At 39.4% G+C, this 20,795-nt stretch overlaps 1 protein-coding gene across 13 annotated transcripts in view; it reads left to right on the forward strand.

The window, feature by feature from the left end:
- Positions 1-20,795, forward strand: part of LPP (LIM domain containing preferred translocation partner in lipoma) — a 741,130-nt gene that overhangs the window by 357,189 nt on the left and 363,146 nt on the right. For 12 of the 13 annotated variants that reach the window (XM_063722385.1, XM_063722384.1, XM_024244471.3 and 9 more), the window contains one exon: positions 14,743-14,865. The exons of the other annotated variant lie outside the window; for it this stretch is intronic. In XM_063722385.1, the coding sequence (XP_063578455.1) occupies positions 14,743-14,865 (123 nt within the window). The remainder of the gene's footprint in view (positions 1-14,742; positions 14,866-20,795) is intronic. 13 annotated transcript variants of the gene reach the window in all.

Below are 20,795 nucleotides of genomic sequence, written 5' to 3' on the forward strand. Positions count from 1 at the left end.
CCACCATGCCTGGCTAATTTTTTTTTTTTTTTTTTTTTTTTTGCATCTTTAGTAGAGATGGGGTTTCACCATGTTGGCCAGGCTGGTCTCAAACTTCTGACCTCATGATCCGCCTGCCTCGGCCTCCCAAAGTGCTGGGATTAGAGGCGTGAGCCACTGCACCCAGCCTGTCTCATTTCTTTAATACGAGGTACTGAACTGTCACTGAGTAAAGAGTAGACATTTGATTATTATTTGACTCTGAATATTTTTTGAAAAAAGGAACATTTCATAAGAAAGCTTGAAATGAGACATGAGCAGAATTCTGAGGTATAGAAATGATTTTTAAGTTGAGACAAGAATAGTGAAGCTTGAGACGACATTATTCCTTGCCTCCTTTAGACTTTCTTCAGCCTCCACCTAGCGAAGTAAAAGTCTTGTCATAGCAGTCTGTTGCATTGTATCCCCTGGGTCTAAGGCAGAAGTGTGTGTGTGCTCCAATAACCCTTGTTTGTTGTGCTGTGGAATCACGTTCATTTCTGATTAAGATGAAATCAGTAGCTTTCTGATATGGCCTCTCACTCACTTTTTATCAATGGCAACCATTTTCGTAAAAATAGGAATTTCTGCTGGGAGTGTTTTAATATAAATTGTCTGTGCACAGCCTGAAATATGTGTGATTCATACCATGTGTTTGTTCCCACATCAACACTAAGTCCCAAGATACAATTACCCCTGCCCACTCTTTCCTTCGTCATGGGGAATGTGTTTATCCTTTAGATATCAGCACCTTGGGTGAGAGCCAAGCTCCTTATATGCCTAGGTTTGCACACCTGCATTATCTGACCACAGCTGACCCTTTGAGTCTGCTCTTACTCTATTTTTACCTTAAAGAACACTCGTGTTTGCCAAGTACACTTGCACATTGCAGTGTTCCTTCTATATCTTTATGCTCATGTTGTAAATATGTTAAATACTTGTTCTCCATTTAAGGCCTTCTCAATTCTGTCGCCATATAGCTCTCTCTGATTTCTCTATTCAGCTACTTTCTCTCTTTCCTCTCTCTCATTTTGCTTTTTTCTCGAATATCTTGTGTGTCTTACCTACATGTAGTCTGCCTTCTAATATGGATATTTGTGGATAAACTAGTTTCTTCAATGCAACTGTAAGCTCTTGGCAGAGAACCACTGATCCATTCTCTTTCCCTCCCTCCCCTTCCTTCTCCCTCTCCCTCCTTTCCTTTCTTTCTTCCCTCCCTGCCCCCCTCCCTCCCTCCTTCCCTCCTTCCTTCCTTCCTTCCTTCCTTCCTACCTGCCTCCCTCCCTCCCTCACTCCCTTCTCTCCCTTCCCTCCTTCCTTTCCCTCCCTTCCCTGGTTTCCTCCCTGCCTTCCTCCCTCCCCTCTCTCCCTCCCTCCCTCCCTCCCTTCTCCCTCTTGCCTGAACTTCATGTCAGTGTGTCTTGAATATTTGAAAAATATTTATGGGAAAGTGAATGAAACCTATCCTAAATGGAGAAGTAGATGGCAAAAAGGGGTATTAGAGCTTGGCTTTTCAATTGTAATTGTAGCCATGACCTAATTTTTGGTAATCTAATAGGCCCATATAATCTCTGCTTGGTGTTAGAAGGGAAGACCTTTCACCTTTTGTATTTTCTTCCTAATGTCATGCAAAATGCTAGAGCTTTGGAGCACATGTTTGATTTCCAAATTCCAATTCTTCCATTTACTGCCTGAGTAACCCTAGAAAGTTCTCTTTTTCTCTCCGATCCTTGGGCTATCCTCTTTTGAAAATAGGAATAATAACATCTACTAATCTCTAGGATTGCTGGAATAGCTTGATGAGATCATATATATGAAAGTGCTTTTCTAAACCTGAGCACTTCTCTGTGATAATGGCAGTGCAGAGGGAGCTATGATTTTTTTTCCCCTTGTTTTCCCAGTAGTGACTATGTCCCAGGCTGTGTGCAGTGGACTGGGTAGCTGCCTAGTAATATTGCTGGCTTGTAGGATATTTCCTGTTTTATATGTTCTTAAGAAGATCAGTTGAAATGTACGAGATGTCGTTTTGGAAAAGATGTTTCACAGTGGGAGGTGTTAAAGTTTTAGTCCTACTTCAGCCCCTTCACTATACAAACTACCTTACCTTTTTGGGAGAATTGTATTATCTTTAAATGAAAATGATGGAATAGCGACATAAATTCCCCTTCTAGTTCTAATATTTTATGAGCCTTATTTCCTTTTTCTATGCTTATCAACTATAATCGATTCTCTTGCAGTTGTTCAAACATCTTTTATCTGCACATCCTCATCAATGGTATTTAACATATAGAATCAGAACCACAAATGTTGAAAGAAAATTCTTGGCCAGACATGTGGCTCACACCTGTAATCCCAGCACTTTGGGAGGTCTAGGCAGGTGGATTGCCTGAGGTCAGGAGTTCGAGACCAGCCTGGCTAACATGATGAAACCGCATCTAAAAATACAAAATTAGGCGAGTGTGTTGGCACGCACTTGTAATCCTAGCTACTCGGTAGGCTTAGGCAGGAGAATTGCTTGAACCTGGGAGACGGAGGTTGCAATGAGCCGAGGTTGCAGTGAGCACCACTGAGCTCTAGTCTGGGCAACAAGAGCAAAACCAGCCTATGAATAAATAAATAAATAAATAAATAAATAAATAAAGTTCCCACCCTCTGTACGTTTCCATGGCATGACCCTTTGCTTTATATCTCTGAGTACATGATATGGAATATGGGACATGGGAATTGAATACTTTTTTGTGGTTTCCAATTTTGGTAACATTTAAGGGGTCAAAAAAGAGTTCAAGAAAAAAAGACTTGAGAACGATGAGCTAATGTATAAAGTTAACATTACATTTCTAAGTATTTGAATTTTGGGGAATGTAAGAAAGTGGCTTTTGAAATGTATCATGCCTAAGCTTATTAAGCCTGTGTTATCAAAATGAAAAATAAGAAACATGTCTTCCTTGAGGTTTTAAAAAACAAAATCAATAGCAAAATTACCTGACAAGTTCTATTTGATTCATAAATCCACACAATTATTGCACATCTCCTCCAGCCCCTCACCACATATAAAAGTTTTCTTAATGTAAAAGTAAACCTTTTCTCCCCTACCTCTAAAAACTTCTGTCTACCAATTTTATTATTTCATGTTATTTTGTTATGCAAAGGATTCCTGGAAAAATATCCATGCTCCTAGATGATCTTATAGATATCTTTATAGGTATTTCAATGTAGAAATTTCAAATATACGTATTTCCCTTTTATGCACAAACACAGAGTTCAGAAAAGACAGCTCATTTAGAGTTTGCTAAACTGCGTGTGTGGACTAACTGGTAAGGTGACGCTCTAGGATGGCACAGCTTGCCTAGATAATCTGTAGCAGTGGTTTTTAAACTATTAATTTCTTAGAATTGCTCCAGGAAATATTACTAAGGAGATGGGTGATAAAGCAGCTCTGTCTGTATATGTTTCATACAATGGGTTTCCGTGTCTGATTTCATTTTACCAGGGGCTCTGCTGCTTAAAAAGGGGGTGCCAAATATCTATTTTACTTATCTTATTGTGGTTATTCTTAGAGTTCTTGTTTTATTGCTGAATAGATAATATGTGTATTGTTCCTTATTATTTTCTATGCAAATTGACCTTTATTTTAATTGTAAGGGGTTACTTTAAAAATATATTATTTATATTATTTTTATTTTATAAGGATTGGAATTCAGTAGAAATCATTCAACGAGTAGGTAAATATTGTGAAAAGTGAAGGGTTTTTGTTGCATATTTAGTTTTGCTTTCTTATTTGAATAGAACAGTGAACAGTGAGGCTACTTGTGTATACCCAAGTTCAGATCACTTTAACCATGACCCTGCCCTTACTTGTAAAAGAGTTGGCTTAAACTCGGAGTTGGCCTAACTCTTACGGGTTTAGTCTGATTGCTTTTGAAGAGCAAAGATAGTGACAGGCAAGTTGTCAAATGTCATTATAGATCTATGCAGTATTAGAGATTAAAAAAAGAGAAAAGGACCTGGAAGGTGCATATCCTCATTTTCGTAGAGGTAAAACTTGAGTTCCAGAAAGTCAAAGAGACTGCTTGATAATATCAGCGGGACTTGGTCTCGGGTAGGCTGCTTCCGTAGGGCTGATTGTGTGAAACAGAGGCCCCCTGGAGTGGGACTTGGTCTTGTTTAGGCTGCTTCAGTAGGGCTGATTGTGTGAAACAGAGGCCCCCCTGGAGTAGCGTTGAATAATGGAGTTTATCTTAAGGATGGATCTGAATGAGATCTGATATCAGGAAGCTCAGGGTCAGGGCAGTTCTGTGGCTGAACTCTTGCCATCTTTTTTTCTTCTCATTGCTTTTTTCCCTCTCTCCCTTCCTCTTTCCCTCTCCACTCCATTCCTCTGCTTCTCTAGTGTTCGCATGTTCATTGTTTTCCTCCACCCAATGATAGACTTCCTACCTCCTCTTCTATGTTTGGATTGTTAATAATTAACCATGTACATCATCTTTTTGGTTGATCACAGCCATAGCTCATCCCTGTGGCAATTTTTATTTTTTATTTTATTTTTTTTTGTTGTTTTTTGAGTTTCACTCTTGTTGCCCAGGCTGGAGTGCAGTGGTAAGATCTTGGCTCACTGCAACTTCTACTTCCCGGGCGGGTTCAAGCAATTCTTCTGCCTTCAGCCTCCCAAGTAGCTGGGATTACAGTTGCCTACCACCATGCCCGGCCAAATTTTGTATTTTTAGTAGAGACGGCGTTTCACCGTGTTGGCCAGGCTGGTCTTGAACTCCTGACCTCAGGTGATCCTCCCGCCTCAGCCTCCCAAGGTGTTGGGATTACATGCATGAGCCACCGTGCCTGGCGGCAGTTTTGTTACATGTTTTTCAGTCCAAACGCCTAAGAGAAGGAGATTTATTTGCCCATCTAATCTCCTTGTCACCGTCCAAAAGTTAGGTTCGCCAGCCTATTTATGGACCTCTGTGGGCCTCAGTGTTCTGAAATGGAGTCACATGGTTGAAAACATGGCTGTTTTGGCAACAAAGGATGGGGACAGGACCATTTCCTTTAAAGGAGATTTGGGTTGGCCAAACATTGCTAACGCTGGGTGAGTGTGTTAGGGCTGAAAAGGATGAAGTAATATAAATTGTGAGGAAAAAAAATTCAAGCATTTATCAAGCCTAGCATTTATGTTCTATGTTGAAGTTTGATACGGCTCGGATGTTTTATCCCTCCAAATCATGTCAGAATGTGATCTCCAATGTTGGAAGTGGGGCCTAATGGGAGATACTCGATCACAGAGGTGAATCTCTTAAGGGGGCTTAGTGCCATCCCCTTGGTGATGAGTGAGTTCTTCCTCTGGGTTCACGTGAGATCTGGTTGTTTAGAGAGTGTGGTACCTCTCCCCAAGCCTTGTTCCTCCTCTCGCCATATGACATGGTAGCTCCCTGTTGCCTTCATTCATGATTATAAGCTTCCTGAGGCTCTCATCAGAAACCAACTGGATATTGACACCATGCTTCTTATATAGCCTGCATAGTCATGAGCCAATTTAACCTCTTTCCTTTATAAATTACTCAGCCTCAGCTAGTGTTTTATAGTGATGCAAAAATATAACGTTTTTGTGCTTTATCATGAAAAACTCTTGTCTTCTGTTGTTACCTTATTTCTTGTTTATTTAGTGCTGTGTTTTCAGTTGTCAAGCCAGTATTGCACTTCAGATTATGAAAATGTATTCCCCCTTATGAATGCTCTAGTGTTTGCTCCCAAGACAGATTTTGCGACAACTTTTCCCACTGCCTTTAACATGGGGAGAAGATGTCCTTCTCAGATATTAATAAGACTTGAATTTAGGCCTGGTTTTGCATATTAGAAAAGTTGAGTTGTATTTCTGTTAACCATTAGATAAGAAGGATTTTAGGGAAGCGGACTGTTTTTGTTTTTAAATTTGTGTCTCTTCCACATAGTTTTACAAAGAGTATCAAAGAACATAGTGAATTTGATATCTCTAGGCAAAAGTGCAAGTGATATTTTTCAGTAGAATATATATAAACTCCTCAAGGTTGGGTATCATGGCTTTTTTACACTGCATACTACTTAGCATAAACTGTTTTCTAGAGCAGCATGGGAGAAAAGCCATCCATGCAAATCCATCATGAGAGTTATCCTATGAGCATTGGTGTCATGGAAAATTAGACAAAGAGGAGTCAGTTATCAAGTTAGTGGGTTATTTGTAAGTCCTCCTTCCTGGAGAGGGTGTATTTGGGGAGATAGATAGGTAAGGTTTTTAGGAAGGTAAACACTTCAACTGAATGAGTGGGAAAGAGGATACACATCCCAATAGGAATGCATTCATTTTTTCCCTAACTTACAACAGTTCGTATCTCATTCCATAAGATGACATTTCCATTAGATAAAATAGATCGTATTTTCTGCAGTTCTCACTACTGAATACTGCCTGTCTCCACTGAACATTACCAGGATCTGTTTGGTGAGGCTGCTCATATTATATAGCATGAGAGATTATATTAAGTAGAAATGTTACTGTCTTCATTTTTATTTTTATCCAAATACCTCTTAGCTATTATTTGGTGTGTCAATTGGTATTTTCATGGCATCATTAACCATATATATGACATAATATATGTTGTTTTTAAGGGAAATAAACTATAAATTCACTCAGTACCCACCCTTACTCCCCCTGCCCCACACACTTAAATGTTCATTGTGTTAGAAATCCACTTAGAAAAGTCATTCTCAAAGTGAGAACACCTCACTTTGAGAATGACTCAGACCAGCACCATCACTGGGGATGTCGGGAACATCCCCATACCAGCACCATCACTAGCACCTACGAACTTAGTAGAAATGTAAGTTCTTGGGCCTCACCCAAGATGTACAGATAGGAAACTGTGGCAGGTACAGCCTGGTAATCTAAGGTTTAATAAGTCCTCCAGGTGGCTCCATATAGGCTAATGATTGAAAAACACTGATCTAGGATTGTGTTCTTTATAGTTAATTCCTGGCACCCTTACACATGTTCAGATGCATAGAAGCCCCATCTACTGAAACCTCTCAGTAACTTAGTTTTACTTTTGATCAAGTACTTTTTAAAGTCACATACTCAATTGCCTGACTATTAACAGAAGCATTTATTTTGAGACTATTGTCAAAGTAACAATTAAATAACTAGCATTTATTGAATGCTTATTATGTGAATATCACTTGACATGCATGAACCTATTTAATTTTTACAACTGCATGAGGGACCCAGAGAGCTCAGGTGAATTGTTGAAGGTCACAAAGCCAGCAATTGGGAGATCCAGGTATTACAGCCTGACTCCAAAGCTTTCACCAGTATTCTTTTTTTATTAGGGGTGCTTTGAGGAAATTACTTAATACAAATGATTACAGACAAATAAATATTGATTGTGTCCCCAGTTTCATCAAAGACAGATGATGGATAAAAGATTGATCTGACTTACAACAAAACGATTACACTTTCAAGAGAAACTAGATAGAAATAGTTTGGATATCTCTCCCCTCCAAATCTCATGTTGAAATTTAATCCCCAATATTGAGATGTGGCCTCGTGGGAGGTGTGTAGGTCCCTCATGAATGGCTTGGTGCCTGTATGAGTCTGTTTTCACACTACTAATAAAGACATCCCTGAATCTGGGAAGAAAAAGAGGTTTAATTGGACTTATAGTTCCACATGGCTGGGGAGGCCTCAGAATCATGGTAGGAGGTGAAAGGCACTTCTTACATGGCGGTGGTAAGAGAAAATGAGGGTGATGCAAAAGCAGAAACCCCTGATAAAACCATCAGATCTCATGAAACTTGTTCACTACCATGAGAACAGTATGGAGGAAACTGCCCCCATGGTTCAAATTATCTCCCCCTTGTTCCTTCCCATACCACGGGGAGTTATGGGAGTACAATTTAAGATGAGATTTAGATAGGGACACAGAGCAAAACTGTATCAGTGACCTCCCCATGGTACTGGTCATACAGAGTGAATTCTCTGTTAGTTCATAGGACAGCTGATTGTTTAAAAGAGTATGGCACCCCTCCTCGCTCTCTCTTCCACTCTCTCTCACCTTATGACACGCTGCCTCCCATTACCTTCCTCCATGAGTAAACGCTTTCTGAGGCCCTCACCAGAAGCAGATGCCAGCTCCATGCTTCCTGTACAGCCTGTGGAACCATGAGCCAAATAAACCTCTTTTCTTTATAAATTACCCAGCTTCAGGTTTTGCATTATAGCAATGCAAAACAGACTAACAAACATAGTGTGTTTTGTTACTTAAAAAGCACACACTTTCAAAATTCCTTTAGTTATCACCATTTTCCCCACTGATATTTGAAAGGAGAGTAATAAACATTACTGACTATAATAGAAAAAAATACAGTGAAATTCCTGTTGTATTATTAAATTTAAATGAAACTACCATTGAAAAGAAAAGTTGTATGTAAACACAATGTAATTTTTGTATTATTAGCCTCTTAGGTTTTACTAAATTAAGATAGTTTTATATTCCTAAGTTATCAGGGAAAGCTTTTCTAATTAATCACAAAAGGAAGCTCAAGCTTGGGTAGGGTCTGGGAACCCCTTTGTTTTCCATATGGGATCAGTGGTAAGACGTTCCTTGAGCTCTGTGAAGCACAATTGAAAAAATAGGATTATGTGGTTACTTTCTCAGGTCTGTAATTGAGCAGTCACATTCAAATTCTGGCTTTTTGAACTCACAAGCTGTAATGTGTCAGTATGGTTGTCTACCTCAGAGATTCTGAAGGTTGTTGAAGATTAGTTCATGGTCATGTATGTTTTGAGTGTGACGCTGGGCATTGGATCTAATTCTAGTATATAAACATCCAAGGGTGGAGACTGTTTCTTAATTAAATAAACCATTCCCCTTGGCCTTTTGTTTCCTTTAATATCCTGGATAAGATTTTCCTATGTAACAGTTTTTACTTGATGATTAAGTTTCTGATTTTCTTTTGATAGCACAGGACTTTTCAGTTAGTCCTGCTCCCCTACCTTGAAACCGAAATGAATACTGAACAAATAAATAGTTAACGGGTTAGGCAAGATATGTTTATTTTCATCCCATTTCACAATCATTAAGGCCATAATTAGTTCAGGCAAAGATCATCTATGGACACTAAAACCACTGGGTGGGTGAAAGGTTTTTGACTAGTAGAATACTCACAGTGCCCCAAAGTATCACCTCACAGATTATTTTTAATTTAAAAATGATGCAGTCATGCTTGAAATGGTGAAATCTGGTACACACTACCTTAATCGAGTCATCAAACTCGGCATCACCAAACATGGGCCAAACTGACCCATGAGCTTCTTGATGGGATGCAGCAGAAAGGATGTGGCCTCATGCATGTGATATTCCTGCCTAACTTATTTAATCTGAATCCAATCATCAAGAAAAATCAGATTGGTGGACTTTTTATAAGACACCTGACCAGAATTATTTTTAAAGTGGGCTTTATAAAAATCAAAAATCAGCTAGGAGCCTGTTCTAAATTAAAAGAGAATAAAAAGACATATCATTTTATGATGTGATCCTTGGATTTGGGGTGGAAATTAACAGTAGATAAAAGAACACTACTGGCACCACTAGTGAAATGTGAGTATGGGTGATATTAGATAATACTGTTTCTATGTTAAATTTCTCCAGTGTGATAATGGTTTTGAAAAAATTAGAAATTCTTAGGAGATGCAAACTGAGGTGCATATGGGGGATGTCGGGGGGTGGTTTTGCAACATCTTACAGATGGTTCAATTGCAACAGCAAATCTAATTTATGTAGACAGAAAGCTAGTGTGATGAAATGGTGGCCACTGATGAATCTGGGTGAAGGATGGGTGAGAGGAGTTTATTTTAATAGTTGTTCAACTTCTCTGTGAGTTTAAATTTTTTGGATATAAAGAATGAAAAAGTAAATAAATACAAATGAATGCTCTTTCACAACCAATTGCTGGTACTCCTCGTCTATCACCTGTAGTTAGTGGGTTAGTGATAGTTGGCCTAAAATATGACCCATTCAAAATCAGACTCTTGATAATGGCCTAAGTTTATTTCATTCACACGCTGTACATTTTGGTTCTGGGCTGTTTATTGGACTGTCTTTATGTACTTACAGTGGGGGAGTCATCATCCTATAATTCTGCTGGCAGCACTTACTATGTTGTCAAGTCATAATAAGTCCCAACTGTGGTTTGGTGAGCTTTTTATCACATATGTATTTAGATAATGCATAAAAATAAATATAAAAATAACATGTTCAAATGGTTTATTCATGGGATTTTTGTGGTCCTTGGTAAAGGGATGCTGTCACTAGACACCTTTGGTGCCCCATCTCGCATCTTCCGCTCCCACCTTCGTGTACCAGCAGCTGCTACAGCGATCAACTCTGCACAGGTGTGACCTGGTAGCACTTGGCTTCAACTGCAACACCTTTCACTCACTTTCTGTGCCAGGCCTTCTCTGCGTCCTTTTAACTTCTGAGACTTGTGAGACTTATTCACAACCAGGAGAACAGTATGGGAGAAAATGCCCCCATGATTCAATTATCTCCCACACGGTCCTGCCCACAACACATGGGGATTATGTGAACTACAATTCAAGATGAAATTTGGGTGGAGACTCAGCCAAACCATATCTCCTTCCTTCTCTGCTTAACTCTTTCTAGTCCCTCAGTACTGTTTCTCTGAATTGATTCCCAAAATAAATGGCCTACATGCGAGCTTTTCTCGCAGGCATTGTTTTTCTTGGCAGAACACAGACTAAGACGATGTAATCTTTGAAATCTCTCTAGTGATGGTTAAAGAGTGTGGGGATTGTTATAATTACATTAACTACTTTATAAAAGTTTGTGGTGCTAACTAGAAAAAGCATTAGTCAGGAGAATCTTCCTTGTTGCTGGCGTTGAGAAGGTCATTTACCAGTCAGGTAACTAGCACAGCTACAAGGATAGGGAGTTAGGAAGAAGACATGTTGGTAAGTCTATAGGATTCTGTTGCTTTGTTATAGGACTTTGGATCCTGGTGTCTACTATAAGGGATTGAGAGTAGCAAGATCCCCTAAATCGAAAGGTAAATGAATATCTACAGATTCGTGGCAGGACTTGGGCAGGACAACAGTTATTTGAACTGAGATATAAAATTGAGACTCAAGAGTGAAAAAAAGGCCTGTTCTAATTCATAATGGGATTGAAATGTCGGAGTAAAGCTACTATAGTATTTGCACAATCTTCCCCCCTCTCACCCCACACTCCCCTATTATCCAGTTTTTGTGCAAAATCACACAGCGTTAGACTGGAACTTGTGATAAATTGCATCAGCCTAATTTGAGAAACTGACAATAGGGAGCAGTCTGAACTTAGAGGGTAGGGAGAATAAGGACCCTGGAAACTAATTGATGTCTTACAAGCACAGACTGGTTGCATATTATAATTACTTGTTTTATTATATAGTTCAGGGTAATTCCGTGACTTGTTGAGTCTCAGTGGTTAGATACTGCAGTGACTTCAGGCATAGGCAGTTGATGTACTTTCTGCTTCAGTAAAGTACAGATGTAGAAGACCTGATTAAATCCTGTCTCTTTACTAATACCCCAAGGGAACACTTAATGAATGATGCTTCCCTCAAGAAGAAGAATAATTAACAATAGCTATATTATTCATATTAATTTATAGTTACTGGTTGCTATAATTAATGCTATTTAGGAAAATCATCATAATTATAGCACTTTACAACTTACAGAGTATTTTCCCATCCATTTTCTTATCTAAATCTTATAACATCACCCTGGCTTAGGTAGAACATGTGATATTCTCTTCATTTTATAGATGAGAAAACTATGGCCCAGGGAAAGATTTAAGCAGACACCACTCACTCTACCACCCTTGCCAATATATTGGACTATCTAAGAGTATGTGGAAATACACTTACCAAATTTATGTCTGCTATAATATTTTATATCTGCACATAAGAGGATCAAGTTTACTCAGTTTTTAGTTGCGTTCCATAACAATAATGTCCTGCCTTTCCTTGTACCAGGACCCCCATTACCCAGAACGTTCACATGAATTTTAAATGTTAAATGGAATTTTTCTTAATAATACCACACTGTTTTATAGTTATTACTGCCCTTTGAGATAAACATGAAATCTCCTCTGATAGAGGGATTAGCACCTTGAAAACATCTGTTTCCAGTATGCAGACTGGCTGGCCTTAAATAGTTTAATCAGACTGGAAATTCAGACTCAGAAAAGTCTAAATTTCAACCAACCTGTCATGTCACTCTTTTTCTATTTTTGGCTATGACAAGAGAGTTGAAGAAAATCTCTCAATTTCACAAGGCTAGCCTTCAAATCTGGGCCGTCCAGCTTGATGATACACACATACTTACCAGTGTGAGCATGTGTGTGCACACACAGATGGACACTGAACCTCTTTGGTTCCCTTTTTATATCAAATTATAGAGTATCCACTGCTTACTGTTGTACTTCTAACTGTGTTTACCCAAAAGATAGTGCTATGAGAAAGGTTACTGCCTGTGTCACAGTCTGTCATTATTCATTGATTTATTTATTCAAAAATACTTACTGAACACTTATTTGGGCTAGGTCTTGAAAGAGAGTCCAAGGAAACAGGAACAAAACAGACAAAGCTTCTCATTAAGCTTATATGTTCTAGGGAAGAGACTGAAAATAAACAGAAAAATACACATGGTGATATATATTATTAAAAAATAGATTTAAAAGGGTAGGGGAATAACATGACGTGATGTAGAGGGGTCATAATAATACATCCAGAAGGAGAAAATCATAAGGTGGCTGTTTTAGATAATGTGATAATGTGAAATATATATGTGTGTGTGTGTGTGTGTGTGTGTACGTGTGTGTATGTGTGTATATATATGTTTGAGACATATATATGTGTATATATATGTGTGTGTGTATATATATATGTTTGAGACAGCGTCTCGCTCTGTCGTGTAGGCTGGAGTGCAGTGGTACAATCTTGGCTCACTGCAACCTCCGCCTCTAGGGCTCAAGCTATTCTCCTGCCTCAATCTCCCAAGTATCTGGGATTACAGGGGCCTGCCACCACGCCCAGCTAATTTTTGTATTTTTAGTAGAGACGGGTTTCACCATGTTGGCCAGGCTGGTCTTGAACTCCTGGCCTCAGATAATCCACTCGCCTCGGCCTTGAAACCTGCTGGGATTACAGTCATGAGCCACCGCGCCCGGCCTGAAATCCACGTTTAAAGAGGGCTCACAAACAAGGAAGCCAACTGCCTCTTGAAGTAGGTTTGGCTCCAAGGACCTGGGCCACAACTTCATAGACAGTTGATGTTATTGTGCTTCAGAGAGATCAGGCCCACGAAGGATTAACTCAAGCTGACTCTGTTCCCAAAAGAATGACCAAAACACCAGATACCTTTATGTTTCTTTTACACAGATAGTTAAATAAGCTCCAAGACTCAGGTAAGGTGGTTTGGTGTGTAAGCTACTAGGGCATACGGAACTAGTGGTCTTCACAGGCCATTACCCTTTACACTTGCTTCAACATATTCACTAAAATGACAGATTGACTTCAAGGGTTATAAGATTTAGTGCTAGCCTGTCATGGCACCCTACTTGTTGTTCTTACTGAAGATATTCTAGTTTCTTGGTTGGTTAATGCTTTTTCTAAACTCTTGTAGACACTAGATACTCTCTTGATATTTTACGTCCTTAGACAAGTCCAATAAAATTGATGAGATTATTGTAACTTTCCACTATTGTATTGCCATTGAGTCTTGCTGAAGATACACTTTGATCTCTTAATGAAGTTTTAAGAGCTTCTTCCATATTCATATATGATCATTATTAAATTGTCACTTTAAAAGGTTATTTTTTTACTTCACCCTGCCTCCAAATACTAGGGTCATCTCACTTTATACATCCTTGCTTTTAACTCTAGACAGATTCTTTGCTTCTTTTTCCCAAACCTGATTAGAATTCCTGGAAACACCCTGTGTCGATGTTATTGTCCTCTACTCTCCTGTTGATTCTGACTGCAGGTAATACAAGGCTCTGACATAGGAAATCCGGAGATCCTGACTTCATTGTCCATGCTCACTGCCACATGCTTCCTCTGCAGCCCCTTGGCAGAACCCTAAGAGGTCTCTTTGCAGTTCATGTTCTAGGTGCATCCGTTGGGTCTTGCCATCTCTCACACATATGCATACCTAATACCCCTGGACCTGAGACTTCCAAGCACTGTCATGCTCCAATGTCTTCAAGTGCTGATTCCTCTTTCTGGAATGTCAGTGTTCCTTCCCTGCTTCTTGGTACTCTAATAAATATTATTCTAGGCAGTGGTGTCTAAACACCAAGTGCTTGAGCTCTCTTCAGCTGGTTCTGTTCTTTAAGTGCAGGAATGGAGACATTTATTTTCCTTTACTTGTATACTTATTTTAAACAACAACAACAACGACAAAACTGCTAAATAAGTGTGTGACCTGAGAAAAATCATCTTTTATTTTTCAGTTTTCATATCTGTCACAAAGTAACAATTCTATCTCAGCCTACCTCACTGAGATTTTATGAAAGCTTAATTAAAAAAAAAAAGAGGTGCAGAAAAACTTGGACAAAGCCACATTATAACTTGAGAAATTTGAACTTATAGTGATATCAAGGGAAATTTCCTTTTTTAACATGTCTCTGTTGCTTCCAACAGGGAAATCCCGGAGGCAAGACACTTGAGGAGAGGCGCTCCAGCCTGGACGCTGAGATTGACTCCTTGACCAGCATCTTGGCTGACCTTGAGTGCAGCTCCCCCTATAAGCCTCGGCCTCCACAGGTTAGTGCAGCCCACAATCGTCTCCACACAGCTATTCCCAGATATTCTACTCTTATCAGAAAGAACATGCTGCATCTGAGAGCTCTTTTCCCCTTCCTTCCTTCCTTCCTTCCTTTCTTCCTTCCTTCCTTCCTCTCTCTCTTTCTTTCTTTCTCTCTCTTTTTTTTTTGATGGAGTCTTGCTCTGCCGCCCAGGCCGGAGTGCAATGGCGCAATCTTGTCTCACTGCAACCTCCGCCTCCTGGGTTCAAGCAATTCTCCTGCATCAGCCTCCTGAGTAGCTGGGATTACAGGCGCCTGCCACCACACCTGGCTAATTTTTGTATTTTTAGTACAGACCGGGTTTCACCATGTTGGTCAGGCTGGTCTCGAACTCCTGACCCCATGATCCGCCTGCCTCAGCCTCCCAAAGTGCTGGGATTATAGGCCTGAGCCACCATGCTTGGCCCTTTTATTCTTTCTTGATCCTCTTAGAGTCGATGATTTAAGTTGCCTTTTTATTTAATATCAACATGTGTTAGTCAACTGGCAGAAATTTCTTAAATCGACTCTTTGAGTACTTTCTTTAAAAATAACACAACTTCATACAAAAATGTTATATAAAAAAGTAAATCTCTTATTCCATTGCCTTGCTCTTCTTACAGCTTTGTCTATATGGATATTTTGTTACATGCTGTTATAGTTTTCACAAATATGACTTAGCTTGGCTATGCAAGTTTAAGGTGAAGGGCTATGTCTTTTGCAAGGAAATTGGTTTTGTTGGATATTAAGGTGATTTTCATTATTATTGTCATTGTTATAAATAATGCTACAAGGGACATATTTGTGTATATTTTCTTTAGGGTTATTTCCTGGCCTCAGATTTCTAGGAGTGGGGTTGCTACATTGATGAATGTGACCACTTTATTTACTTTTATTTCCTAAGGTTGTGAATTGTTTATACTGGTACCACCAGTTAGTTTGAATGTATCAGTTTCTCCTCAAGTTCACTAGAATTTGATGGTTGCAATTAATCTGTGTTTTGTAAGTGCAAATGGTGCCTTGTTAGTTTTTCTTTGCTTTTTAATTTTTTTATTTTTGCCTACTTTGGAGCTTGGCTATTTTTCAGCATCTTCACTTAATATCTGCATTCCAGAAGCCGATCTTCCACTGCTAGTGATCATTCCCTGCCTCTCTAAAGTCTTGAAAGCGTTGTGGCAAATCTGTTTCAGGGCTTCCAGTTCCTCAGAAGACAGCCATCAGAACTGTAGTTGCAAATGTTGGACGAGCAGTGTTGTCACTGTGCTGTTTGACTCTTGCGTGACATTTGCTTGACTAAGTGAGAGTGCATAGAGCCTCTGAGCCTCACTCAAATTCTTGAATGGCAGCTTCTGTATTTACAGTGGTTCCTTTCTTACATTAAGAACCAGTCTTCTTTCTCTGCTGTCAGTTATTTCAATACTTAACTGCTCGTAAGGTGGCAGCACTTTCTTCTTCTTCTTCTTTTTTTTCTTTTATGAGATGGAGTCTCTCTCTGTTGCCGAGGCTGGAATGCAGTGGCGCAATCTCAGCTCACTGAAACCTCCACCTCCTGAGTTCAAGCAATTCTCCTGCCTCAGCCTCCCGAGTAGCTGGGATTCCAGGTGCTTGCCACCACGCGCAGCTAATTTTTGTATTTTAGTAGAGATGGAGTTTCACCATGTTGGCCAGGCTTGTCTGGAACTCCTGACCTCAAGCAATCTGCCCGCCTTGGCCTCCCAAAGTTCTGGGATTACAGGCGTGAGCCACTGTGCGTAGCTGCTGTCTTCTTTAGATACATTCCCTGTACCTTTTTAAACATATAACGGAATTGTTAGCCATGTGGGGATTCATGGCAAAATATACTACCACTTAGCTCTTCCTCACTGACCCTGCTCTTGGCTCTATCCATCCTGTGAGCAGTAAAAATATACTTTGTCCCTGTAAATGTGTACTGAGCTCCTCATCTGTAGAAGGCACTGTGGTCTTTTGGGGGAACCTATGAGGCAGAAAAGTGGATAGTTGAGAGTAAGAGAAATAGGACTCCATTGTAATCTTCTAATAGCCTGTAATGTTATATGTGAGGCTATGGCCCATACTGCAGGAGCACAAAGAAGATAGTGATATATTCTTTTGAAGGTGACGCAGTCTGATAATTCTTATCAAAAGACTTGCATTTTCATCTGGAGGGGTGAGTGGAATTGTATTGTTCGAGACAGCAGCAGGGAATAGCCTGAGCCACAGGGCTGCAAGCACCAAGGCTGCCTTTAGAGATCTGTAAGCAACCAGATGGCTGCAGATGAAGACTTTGAAGGCTTGTAGTAGAATATAGGTCTGGGACCAGCCTGGCCAACATGGTGAAACCCCATCTCTACTAAAAATACAAAAAATAGCTGTGCGTGGTGGCACCCGCCTGTAGTCCCAGATATTCGGGAGGCTGAGGCAGGAGAATCGTTTGAACCCGGGAGGCAGAGGTTTCAGTGAGCCAAGATTGCGCCACTGCGCTCCCGTCTGGGGACAGAGGGAGACTCCGTCTCAAAAAAAAAAAAAGAGAGAGAATATAAGTCTGGTAGTTTCCTACAGACAGCGTGTAGACACGTTTAAATGTCAGATTATGATTTTAATCTGTCTTTTGTAGATAATGGGATTATTTGAAGGTTCTCAATCAGGGAAATCTAAAATTAATTCTGAAAAAGGAACATAGGAAGTAAGACCAACTCTAGAATAATGCAGGAGAATGAGCCCAGGTCAGAAAAATGTTCTCCAGCAAGCCACTCTTCATACTTTCTGACCGTTGCTTGATGTTCAGCAATTTTTTTGATTCCACCCAAGCAAATGCCCCAAATCTCATCTCATATCTGAAGACAGGAAGGCCACTGACTTTGCCGCTGGACTCAGCAGTATCATGCCCAAATGCTTTTTTGTGCTCCCTTTCCTTTTTTTTTTTTGTAATGGGTTTTCACTCTGTCGCCCAGGCTGGAGTGCAGTGGCGCGATCTCGGCTCACTGCAACCTCCACCTCCTGGGTTCAAGCCATTCTCCTACCTCCCGAATTTAGGGAGGATAGCAACAGTGTTTCTGGCTGCAGTAAATTTGGCGTAATGACTTTAGCTTACATCTACTTTATAAAAAATCCTCCATGGCACTGCATGGGTTTATGCAATTAAACTACCTTAATATTTGAAACTAAAATTTCTAAACATTTTAAATATGTTTGGCAGGAAGTAGTTTTAGAATAACAGATGTGAAAAGTTCAGACATATTCCCGTAGTGAATTGCAGATAAAATGTGAGCATAGAGTATCAGAGCTTTAGTGGGCCTTCCAGGTCATTTAGCCAAATTTACAGGTGTGTGCCACCATGCCCGGCTAATCTTTTGTATTTTTAGTAGAGACGGGGTTTCACTATGTTGGCAAGGATGGTCTCAATCTCCTGATCTTGTGACTGACCCACTTCAGCCTCCCAAAGTGCTGGGGTTACAGGCATGAGCCACCGTGCCCCGCCCCTCCCCCCGGCTTTTTTTTTAAACGGAGTTTTCATTTAAATCTTTTTTTCCTCCCCTAAATCCTTATAACCTAATAGACACTGAGGAGATCATGCTTTGAGGTCTATTGTTTAATACAAGCTTCATTCTTGAAGCCTGTGTCTATACATGCCTCTCATAAACCATTGCATTTTAATAGGTTTATTCTGCAGCTACGTTTTGTTTGAGGAATCTTTGTGAGCACACAAATTCATCATCACTGATATTTGGACAGTACTGATTGTGAAGCACTTTCACATATATTCTCACTTGAGTGAGACATAGATATCTCGATTCTGAGATGTGCGTGATGTGCTTCTTTCAGGGTGATGAAACTAAGACTCACGAAGAAGATTAATGGTTTCTCCTTGGCCATATGTTTGAGCACTGTGTGAGCACAACTGGACTTTGAATTTTGGCTTGTGCTTGATTTTAAGTTCTAAACACCAGATTGAGGGTGTCAGGTTTTGTCTTCATTTTTGTAATGATTTTACCATCGATGAAAGCTGGCATCAGTCATCTGAGTGACACTGTCCCTTGAATGTGGCTCTCCCATAAAAAGAAAAACATTCAGAAGGTTAAAAAATTTAATTGTAATAGCCATTAAGTAGAATAAGTTCATAATTATGGTAAAACACTTTTGATGTGCCTGTTCCATTCAGAAATTAAAGGATGATCCATTCTAATTTTTTTTCTATTACCATGATTTAACAAAGCAAGAGTTAATTGGGAGATACATCTCATCCTTTTGAATTATCTTCCCTCTGGTGGAACTGAATTAGATGTGTTAATATTTATTGGTTAACATAATTATAAGCTGTGAGAACAATAATCACACACTTAAAATATTAAAAGTATGTGCCAAGAGAAGATGATGTCTGTAGTAGACTGTGTTGTGTTATAATTAAAAGGTACTTGAAAACTCCTAGAAATGTAGACCGTTAATGCCCAACATTGATGTTTCTATTTTTGTTCAAAGCAAATTTCAAAACCTATAGAATCACCTGACTACTTAAAATAGGCTAGTAGGTCTGTGATTTCTCATTAGTCAAACATATGTTGTAAGCTTTTTTGAATCCATGTCTCTATCATCTTTGGAAGGCTGCTTTGACTCATGGTCTAGGAAAAATGATATATATGTGGAATGTTTATATGGTAAGAGGTTCCAAGGAGCTCCATTCTCATAACAAGTCTGAAAAATGTCTGAGCTCTTGAAAATAGGTTTTGCTAAACCATTTTCTTCCTTTTATTCTAGGGAGTATTTTTCACTCCCAAATTTCCTGACTTTAGTTCTGTTCACCTACTAATCCCTATATTGATTTTTGGAAATTTGGCTTAATTCCACATATTCATTGATTCATTGATTCATTCACCTAACATTTGATGAGATCCTCCTCTGGATCAGTCATTGGAGATTTAAAGGTTAGTATCAACAGGTCTTTCCTTTAGAGTGATATTTAATCTTACAGAAGAGATAAGCCCGTAAGTAACCCAAAGGGACACAGAAGAAGGGCTTCAATGTGCTACTTAAATTGTCAAGTAAATCACCATGTGTCAAAATTATTGGGAGATAAAATACAGGAATACCAACATTGTACCTTATACCTTTCAGTGTCAGAGAGGACTGCATAGAGCAGGCAGTATTTGAGCTAACTTGGCTTAACATGGGAAGGGCATGGGTTTCAAGGTCCAAGAATAACAAGAGTGAGAAAGTCAAGGAACGTGGAAAGTGAATATTATTTGAAGAATAAGTTTGTCTAATAGGGTATGTAAAGTGTAAATGGGATTACTGCTGAAAAACTCAAACTTACTTAGTAGTACCTAAGTAGCCCTTTTGATGCCCAAGGGCTTTCATAGTTAGAAAGAGAAATTTACGTGGGGACAGCAACAGTGTTACTGGCTGCAGTGATTTTGGGGTAATGACTTTAGCTTACATCTACTTTATAAAAAAATCCTCCATGACACTGCATGGATTTATGCAATCAAACTACATTAGTGTTTGAAACTAAAATTTCTAAACATTTTAAATGTGTTTGTCAGGGAGCAGTTTTAGAAGAACAGATGTGAAAAGTTCAGAGGTGATCCTGGAGTGAATTGCAGACAAAATGTGATCATAGAATATCAGAGCTTTAGTGGGCCTTTTAGGTCACTTAGCCAAACTCTTACTTTGTAGATGGAAAGCTTTTGCCCAGAGAAGGAAAGAACACGCTTAAGGAGGCTCATTTAGAGACAGTTTCAGTGATTCTTTGTATTTTCCCCGAACCATGACACAAAGGCCCAGCTTGATGATAACGACAACCAGGGGAGAGTTTGGCTTCCTTTAGTATCACAATTGGTTTATTCCAAAAAGTCTTTCTTTTATGGCACCTTCTTTAAAATATGTCTCAAACACATAACAAAGAATTAGGCATAT

The sequence above is a fragment of the Pongo abelii genome, chromosome 2 (assembly GCF_028885655.2).
Source record: "Pongo abelii isolate AG06213 chromosome 2, NHGRI_mPonAbe1-v2.0_pri, whole genome shotgun sequence".
Classification (NCBI taxonomy): Eukaryota; Metazoa; Chordata; class Mammalia; order Primates; family Hominidae; genus Pongo; species Pongo abelii.